The sequence below is a fragment of the Eptatretus burgeri genome, chromosome 9, assembly GCF_056783735.1.
Source record: "Eptatretus burgeri isolate ZD-2024b chromosome 9, Ebu_testis_v1, whole genome shotgun sequence".
Taxonomy (NCBI): Eukaryota; Metazoa; Chordata; class Myxini; order Myxiniformes; family Myxinidae; genus Eptatretus; species Eptatretus burgeri.
In genome coordinates, this window is record NC_140969.1 from 60,651,391 (window position 1) to 60,661,623 (window position 10,233).

General features: G+C 39.2%; 1 protein-coding gene across 4 annotated transcripts in view; it reads left to right on the forward strand.

Annotated features, from left to right (window-relative positions):
• The window catches only part of SLC16A4 (solute carrier family 16 member 4), a 168,366-nt gene extending 159,765 nt beyond the window's left edge, over positions 1-8,601 (forward strand). The window contains exon 10 of one of the 4 annotated variants that reach the window (XM_085895296.1): positions 7,742-8,601. In XM_085895296.1, coding sequence (XP_085751422.1) covers positions 7,742-7,890 — 149 coding nt within the window. In that variant the 3' untranslated portion in view covers positions 7,891-8,601. The remainder of the gene's footprint in view (positions 1-7,741) is intronic. The other 3 variants (XM_085895298.1, XM_085895299.1, XM_085895300.1) reach the window with 3 other exon arrangements.
• Positions 8,602-10,233: the final 1,632 nt, after the last annotated feature.

The following is a 10,233-nucleotide window of genomic DNA, read 5'->3' on the forward strand; positions in this document are numbered from 1 at the left end:
AAGCGTACCTGGGATATGCGTTCTGTTTTCAGAATGTCACTCATTTGTCATCCGTTGGCATGACTACCACAAAATAAATTTGACAGCCAGCTTTTCCTCCAACCAACTGTTTTGAGCTGTTTAAAATCGACCATGTTTTAACACTGGTGTAATTCTATTTCGGATACAGACTTGATTACATAGCTTTGGCTGACTTATACTGCCGTCCATACTTCTATCTTTGGGAAGATGAGATTTTGTTACCTCTTTTCAGCAAACTATTAATGGAATCTCATCGAATTGTTGATGGCCTTTGCATTGCACTTCAATGTTTATGCTCACCTTGGGCAATCAAAATGATCGCATTTGTGGAGAAGTTTGTTCTTTGCAATCCACTTGTGAGTGGGTACAATTGAGGGGAAATTACATTTCAAGTTCCCCTTTACTTGCTGTTGCATTTGCACATTATTCTTTGCTTGTTTTTATCACGTCTGTTTTGAGCTTCATCTTTCGATGGACTACAATCCCCCCCCCCCCAATACAAGTGAAAAGGGATGGGAAAAAGGCCGAAAAGGGGAAGGTTTGGGGATGCGGGGGATTTGCGTACGTACTTTGAAGAATGACTTCAGACGAGTTGTCGGAAAACATCAATAGCATAATTTGCATTCACAAATTTTGCCTTTATGAATCACCATTGTGGCTTTTTTATTTGTATTTTTATTTTTTGTAATACATAGTCAAGGCTCATGGAAGAGCCAGAACACAGACCAGATTGGGGTGCAACATAGCAAAAAGGACAGCATGAGGAGAAAGGGGGGGATGCCAATAGCAGGGCGGAGGGAGAAAATACTGGATAGACTATTCATAATAGTATGAAATTACTATTAAAATAGACAGAGACTGCCAAACAAGGGATGTGGATAACAACGAGGGGTAGGGGAGAAGGCAAGGCATGGACAAGATGGATAGATAAGTAAAGTTTTAGGAGGGGTGGTTTAACAGGTGGAAAAGGGATCATGGATTTGAATGGGGGATAATTTGATATGGTGGTAAACAGCTGTCTTGAAGTCCTGGATGGAAGAATGAGACTGAGTGTGGAAGTTGGTTCTACAGGTGGGCGAAAAGGGGAACAAATGAGTGGAGGTGAGTAGTGATCCTGGATTTAGGTAGTTTCACTCGGGGAGGGGGTTGCTGGTGGACCATGTGTGCTCTGCAGAAACCTTGGGGGACAAAGCGTGGAAAGAGCAGATTGTGCAAGACCAGAAAGGAGGTGGTGGAAGACAAAGAGAGACCACTGACCTGTCTGCAATGGCAAAGTAATAAGCCCATAGACTCAGCTTCATCGATGGAGATTCCGATCATCTCGAAGGCCTTGGCTTCCACTGCATCAAGCTGAGCAAGGTGTGAGGCAGGGGCACAAGCCCAGAGGGGAGAGGAGTATTCTCTCAAGCTGTGGATGAAGGCCTTGTAGATGGGAATGACAAACTATTGGGATGGCTTTAATTGTTCCTCTGATTCTGTTTTGCTTAAATTGGCTATGAAGGATGTCATTTTGTCACTGCTGACTTTTGTAGGGACACATAACATTAATTTAAGGTCTACTACAACTACTACTATTGCCAAAATTATTCCCATCTTTTGGAGTTGCCTGGGGAAAGCTTTTGGCCCAAGTCTTTCAGAAACTGGATGGCCAGGCCTGACATTCGATTTGAAGATTATTTGGGCAGGATACCTTCAATAATTATTTGCCTACACTTCATGAAAGACACCATAGGATCTTTAATATACACCAACGAATGCTGACAGACAGCACACCCAGCTAAAAGTATCCATCCAAGGGACAGTGCACTTTGTAGTTTAACACCTTGTTTGTGAAGGACCAATCCAACAATTTGTAGCATCAGGTGGGGAATCAAAAGATATTTAAGTGTTTGGGACTAATTATGCTTAAAATATCCTAATTAAGAATTAAACACATTGCCAAGTACACGCATTCCATCATAGTACTTAACAAATACCTGAGCAAAGTTTAGTCCACCAGACAAAGAAACCAGGTTTTTGACCATTGTGCCATCCCCATTCAGATAATAAAGCATCATAATTACAACTTTACTCTCTAAAAGTGACAGGAGTCTCAGTTAATTTTGCTTACTACTTCTCATGCTTCATTGATCAAATTGGCAGTCTCCCATTCTTCAATATTTCTGATTGCTGTTTATTTTAATTGGAGTGCAGAAAAACAAATCAAACAAGTTGTATAACTAAAATCAATCTTGCTGCTTCTTGAGAGGTCTCAGAAAAGGTATTGCCACATCACCAGGAGTTAAGACTACCCACGAGGCATTGAAAATTTAAGCCACGTCTCTTTACGAGGGAGCAGAAGCCAAGTCTCTTGACCCGGCAACACACTCGCAAAGACGGAAGCAATTTCAGAGGCTCAAATAACTGTGATTTTGAGGCCAATATAGCATATGGATGACAGATGGCGCTACAGTGCCTGGACAAAAGAAGGCTTAAGACCATGATATAAAAGGCCATGAAATGAGAACCTATGCTAAAGTTAACCTTATCTACTTCATGGTCACAAGGTATGTGGAAATTAAATGTTACCGAAGCTTGAGAATTGTACAAATATGATAAGAGAGAGGGGGGGGATAGATTATCACTGATAGCAAAGCAGTGCAGCTGGCAATAATAGAACGGTTGCCTTTGAATGATTGCAGAGACCATCCAAAGCAGTTCTGAAGACTAGCATCAGTGTGTTAGAGTTTATAGCTTAGTTATGTTCAGATGTTGATTGGTTTCTTGCAGCTACATTGGGACAGAAAAGAGGAGGTTTATACGTAGCTTGGGAAAGAGGGTGTTTCCATGATTATTCCCCTCCTCAACCTCAATTCAACTTTTATGGCAAATGACTACATGTACATATCGAGAGATGTGGGCAAAAAAACCCCCTAAAACCACCACACTTTGAGTTATTGAAGGCAGTGGTATCGTGGATAAAATATCTGACATTTGCATTGGAAGCACTATTATGCCTGTCCAGCCATGCTGCAGTGGTTCGCAAGCAGACACATTCCAATCCGAGCCAGCACATCTTAGACAGGTCAACTAGTTTTGGACTAAACTCAGACAGTCGTGCAGATCCAAATTATGGTCGGTCAGTCAGTCTATCTGTGTCTGTCTGTCTCTCATATGATCTCTGTCTCAAACTGTCTATACTGATATCTCCTCCATACAATCTCACACATACACACATGTGTTTGTGTATAGTATATAGTAGATTAATTCAATTTTGTACATGCAGCCTCATATGGGTATCAACTTTGGAGAGGGGGGGGAGATACTTTCACCTGGGGAAGGTAATGTTACTGTTGCGAGCTGTTACTATGATCCGTAGAAGACCAAGTGAAGCTCAAAGATGGCAAACTATTGGCATGGGCATTGCTGGGATGTCTAATTGTAGGTGAACTTGGCTGTTTTCAGTGGATTGGTCCACAAATGATGATAAAGATAGGCCACATTCTGAATGGCGACCTCTTGCAGAGAAGATGCAGCTCTGATCAGGTTAATCAGACATAGTACTTTTACCACAAGCAGTGGTTCGGTTAAAAAAAATGGAATCTTCCTCGGAGATTATCGTTGAGAATTGTCCAGACCTGGCTTCATTTTACAAAGCAAACAGGCCAATAAGATGCCCTCTTCGCACCCCATAACAACAAGTGAAATCCTTCAATACAGCACGCGTGGTGAGGCAAATGAGTACACTAATGTTAAAATATGCAATTTATGCTTTTTCAGTTGAAAAACAATTAAAAAGCGAACTTAGTATTTGAAATGTAAAAATCTTGTTATTATTGTGATAAGCACATATATATATATATATATATATATATATATATATATATATGTATATATGTATATATGTATATATGTATATATGTATGTATGTATATATGTATGTATGTATATATGTATATATGTATATATGTATATATGTATATATGTATATATGTATATATGTATATATGTATATATGTATATATGTATATATGTATATATGTATATATGTATATATGTATATATGTATATATGTATATATGTATATATGTATATATGTATATATGTATATATATATATATATATATATATATATATATATATATATATATATATATATATATATATATATATATATATATATATATATATCTCAGAAGGAATGAAATTGTTCGATGCAGGGGGCCACAAAAGAATGATGTAAAATAAGAAGAACTTAGCTTTCAACTTTCGGCGTTCGGCGCGAAATGCCATGGTGGGCGGAAATGATGTCTTTCATTCATTTGTACATGAGAGGGGAGTGTTTCTTGATTTTTCTTTTCCATCAAGCAATAAATTCAATGGTTTTCACATATATAACACATTAGTTTCACAAATTTCCATTGAAATACTTGGGTATTTCTGTCAATTGTCGCCATTTCCGTCTAGGTTACGCATTGCCATCTACCGGACAGCCGTCATTGGCTCACTTGAGGCACGTGGGGGGGTCGGGGGGGGGACACCGGGGACATTTCAAACTCGGTGCAATTGTATACAGCGCACGCGCTGTAAAAAGCAGCCTGTTTGGCATGGCACCAGGCATGTCAACAATGGGATCTTGCATTCTTCTCGAGGAAGATCCATTGGTCTGATAGCCAATTTCTCCTGCACATGACTGAGGGTAGAACTTGGAACCTATTTCTGAATAATTTCTTCAGCCCATACACCAAATAACCTTGTCGAGTCCATCCCATTGGAGGGGGCTCCATTGTGAAATATTGCTGCCTGTCACAATAGTAAACTTGACCTTGTCACTGCAGAGTAAACTGACAAGCAAAAAGCAGTGTCGGGACATTTTGGTTCATGTTATTCTTTCTCGTTTTGACAGCCACCCACTTCACATGAGACTTTTATTCGTGGATAACAGGATGAGGCTTCACCGTTCTCGTGCAGATACCGACTTCTTATGAAACGATGTCATCACAACGTTACTTTGACCAACGAGGAGTGCTGATTTAAATCCAACAGAGCAAGTTTGGGATATTCTTGGGTGTAGATTTAACAAGATGGACTCTCCTGGGACTGCTTTGCACCAGGAAATGGCAACAAGTCCCTTTGGATTCTCTCGAGCAGCATCTTGAGACGAGGAGGTTTGCAGCATTCGTTTGTTCTAATGATGCTTACACCATCATTGACCTTTTGAGACAATCATTGCGGGACATCATTGGATGTCATGATTAACTGGTATTGAATACATCACAGGATATATTGCCAGCAGCCCAATTCTAAAATGTTTTATACTTTGTAAAGCAACGCCAATACAGACATCATCAATTTTTGATTTAAAGAAGTCAACAAACCTCTGAATTTGCCATCATTTGAAAAATGCATACTTTACCAATATATGGTTTTATTTTTGATAAATACAACACTTTCTAAATTTCCTTGGTTATTAGCGTATGCAAAACACTTTTTTTTTTCCTTCTTCTTCATATGGACAGCCCCAATGCAAAACCGCAAGTCGTCTTCGATGGGAACGAAACATGCCAGGATATAATATCCTGAGGATAGCCAGATTAAGGCTAAATTTGTCCAACAGATGCCCAAGTAGATGTCATTTCTTGTGTTTTAACATACCAGTTATATAACAATTATTCCATTTAATCCTCCAAAGATCCGAATTGAGCCCAAATGTTGGGGTGGGAAAATGATCGGAATTAAAAAAAAGACACACCCATCCCAAAGAAAACTTCAAGGGCACTCAGTAGAGTGCATACCTCTGCCACACAATGCCTGATCCACAAGAACATATAAAGCCCATTACATTTTTGAAATATGTTTTATATCGTTTTTAGCTCGATCTCTCAATGGTGAAGAAGTAATTAAAAAATTAATAATTCTCGTATCCAGATCCAGATTCAGATCTTCACTAAAATCGAATAAATTCTTTCTTGTGACATAGCAAATGTGTCCACCAAGTTTCGTCCGAATCCGTACACAACTTTTTGAGATACCCTGCACACAAACAAACAAACAAACAAACAAACACACAGAAAGGGGTGAAAACGTAACCTCCTTCACCTTCGGTGGTTGAGGCAATAATTAGACACCACACAGGACATAATGCCAAGACACATAAACACTAAAGCACGATACTTATTAAACAAAGAAACTAACCCCTGACTCTTGGCCCACATGTAACTACCATTCACATTGAACTGGGAGTGTGAGGGAGAAATCGCACAGGGTGAAGAAGCCCCGGCTGCCTCAGACAGCCCAGAATGGATGAAGATGCCCTAGGCTACCGACTCGAGGCAGGAGTGCAGGCTCTGAGTGGATGTGGGTAGGATCAAGCATGCAGCTGGTTTTTGCAGATCCTTCCAGCAACCAGACACTGGCCAAGACTATACGTCCCAGCATGCAAGAGCACAGAAGAGTGAGCGAGGGGGCAGAAACACGTTTTTTGCTGCACTTCTTCCATCACCCATCCCCCCAACCCCATTGACATTTGATCTTCCATGACCAATCACAGTGGTATGGGGTGGGGGGGTGTCTGTCTGTCTGAAGGGGTTCTCTACACCCAGGGCACAGTGGACCAGTTACTGCTCAGATGTCTCACCAATAATGGACAGGGAACAGTTTGTGCCTCACCCCCTCTTTCATGTTGATGGTCACCTTGGGGTTATTCTCTCACCCAGTTTGACATGGGGGACATAGGAAAAGACAATGTTACCTTGTGTAATCTAAACTTGATAAGGGCTGTCCGACTTGAAAGCTGTATACCATATACTTATTCTTGCACGTGTCCTTGATACAGGGTTGTCCGAAGAACTACATGAATAGATATGGTGCCTCAAACTAAATAGAGAACACCTCCTCAACCTCATAAATGTAACAATATCATGACCTCTGTCTCAAAAATGACTCATTTTCTGTTCACACCCCCCCCCCTTTCTCCAGGCAATGGCGTATTAGGTCATGTTTGTCCTGCTAATGGGCTCATCTTGATATATATATTTGTTGTTGTCGTTTGAGCGGTCTTGGAGTAAAGCTTTGCAAATAACTTTGCTGTTTGGACATGCTACAGGAATGTTGTTTCCATGAAAACTAATGGGAGTTGAATATGGTATGTCTTTGTTTTGGATTGAATATCCATGTTTCAACTGGAACAGCTTTTGCATCCTCATCTGTTTGCTCCAATATGATCTTGTAATAAATAAACGATGTCTTAACATGATACAAAATAAATGTTCTGAACCATGCACATTTAAATAATTCTGTAGAAACCATGAACATGGTACTACAAACCTATTTCTACCCGACACAGCAAATGATAAGTGAAAACTAATGAAATAAATGTTCCATTTTCATAACTTTTAGTTGTGGGATATTTGGTAATTTGACATTAGAATGAAGAGGTTTGATTACATCAGCTTTTGGGACTCAAGTCTCCGGTAGACTAAATTATTGAATGGCAGTCCGATCACATGGTGAAGCTCTACCTGAAGATCATTAAACAAGGTATTGGGCACTGGGAGATTGTTGGTGGGTGTTGAGTGACTCTTCTAATTTTGCTTTACGAAGTCAACTCTCTGAGCAAGCAGGATAGCCTTTTCTTTTTTGAGCAGACACTGAATGACAAATCAGTTGTTGGTTGTTTTCGAAACCCTGAAGTAGGTTTGACTTGATGCTGTTTGTATTTTATTTTTTTGGTTTTTTGCAGCATGGCTCTATGATGTGACACAAACGTACAGCTCATCGTTCTACCTCGCTGGCTCCGGTTATCTGCTGTCCTTTCTTCTCCTCCTCCTAGAGCCACTGGCTTATCGATACCAGAAAAGCCATCAGCCGGTTGGCTCCAGTGAATCATAAACTCAGCAAGTTCGCTTTAGAGAAGGATCTTTGGCAGCAGCTCGCCTTCTTGCACTCGTAGCATGACGAAAAGCCAATAATGGTGCCAAGCACATGTATTTTTGTATACTTTCACAAAGAGGTGGAACTTGGTGGCACATTTTGCTTTGCTGCCAGAAGAGCTTTGTACAAAACCTCTTCTGTTTGAAAAGTGTCTGGTTACATTCTTGTTTAACCTCAGCTTAATATATCTAACAAATCATGCCTGTGCATTGACATTGTTCTTGCTGAATTTAAAAAAAATATATATATATATATTTATGAATTATTCCCATTTGTAGGAAAGAAAATAAATAAATAATAGATTGATATATTTTCCGTTAGGTACGTAATGTGTACATTGGGAAAGAAGACATTATCTTTGTTAATACTTTAAATATTAACATGCACAATAACGTTATAAAACTTATCTTGAAGCTTTAAGGTTCAAAAGGTTTTTCATGTTATTCTTAATGGCATTGTAGAATATATATATATATATATATATATATATATATATATATATATATATATATATATATATATATATATATATATATATATATATATATATATATATATACTTACAGTTGGTGTTTTTGATGAAAATGTGTGCCTTTGACAATAAACTTGTATTGGGCAATGTTTACAGCATTGCTCCATAGTGTGGATGTAAAAATGGGTGTTTTATTAAATTTTTGTCCTCATTGGAATGCCAAGACTACTTATGGAAACAAAAACCTCAAAAACCAAAAATTATGATTAATGGCGAACATGAGCATTGATGCTTTGTTCTGAAATCAATAAGGTTGTCCATCAATACATCTTATAAACCTCATCTTGAACTGACAACACCGCCCTTATCCATATCCCATATGCCACATGATTGGTCGTCATTGCAGTTTTTTTCAGCTTAAATTGCTGATTATGAATTGTTAATGACGTAACATATTGTGGTTTCTGGATGTTGCCAAATATGTCAACTTGCTCAGATATTTGGGCACGCAGCATTTTTGTTTTACGTTTCGGTGCAGAATGTTATTTCGTAAGACACGCTGGCACTGTAGCAATACATATTGCTTTCATCTAAAACAGGTTTTTCAATCACAAGTTGATTTAGACGATCAGGATAGTGACAAATGGCCCATTTTATTGCAGTTGCGGGATTTGGTCACGTTCATCTTGAAACTCTTTGATTTTATCTTATCTCTGTCGGTTGAAACCTCGTATTTTTTTCATTGTGATGTGATGAAAGCATCAGAATGGGTGAGTGTATCTCCCTCCACCCCTCCTGTACAACTATCTCCTGGGTCATCGTGGGATCATTCTATTCTTTAATACCCATTCTTCCCATCGTCAAGCTCCACTGAAAATACGAGCTTTCAATGATTTATTTTGAATAACCATCATAAAAAGAATGTGGAGAACCGGATTTGGAAAGGTGTATTCGTCTGTCCTCCAGAGAGAGAGAGAGAAAGATAGAGATCTGAAGAATTTTGTACAACCAACCACCCATTCTTAAGGCAAACTTGCATTTATACCACCTTTCAATAATAAAAATGGGAATAAGTGTGAGACCGTGATTAATAAAAGCCATTCGGCCCATCATGCCTGTGCCACAACTCAAAACCAATTTATGTAAAAAAATTAAAAAATGCAAAATGTTTTTTTTTTCTTTCTTTTTTGGAGGATGGGGGGAGGAGGAGTGAGCTAAGGTGGTTCTTAGATGAGAAACACACCATCAACCATGCACCACCCCTTGACGAGACCCACACAGCCATGCCACACAGATTCACACAATCACCTATCCCTGCTCAAGCGAGCTAAAAGTCCTGCCAACATCCCTATACTCCTCTGTTTCTACTTCCATGTATCTGTCTAATTCCAATTTAAACGTATCTACTGTTTGTGCTGCCACTACCTTTCCAGGGAGACCATTCCATGCATTAACTACTCTCAAAGTGAAAGACCCCTGCCTTATTACCATCTAAACTCTCTTCTTTATTCTCAGACTATGGCTACAAGTCCTATCACTGTCTACTGTGATGAATAATTCCTCTTCACTTATTTTGTCTCTACCCTTCATTATCTAAAACATCTCTATCATATCTCCTCGTAACCGCCTCATTTCCAATGTATAAAGCCCTGTCTTCTTCAGCCGCTCCTCATGGCTGAGTAGCTAGGCTCAGAATCAATCCAGTAACCCTGCACTGAACCCTCTCTATGGCAGCTTTCTCCTTCCTAAGTTGTGGTGACCAAAACTGTGCACAATATTCTAGATGTGGCCCTCACTAAATTCCTGTACAATGTTAACACCGCCTCTTT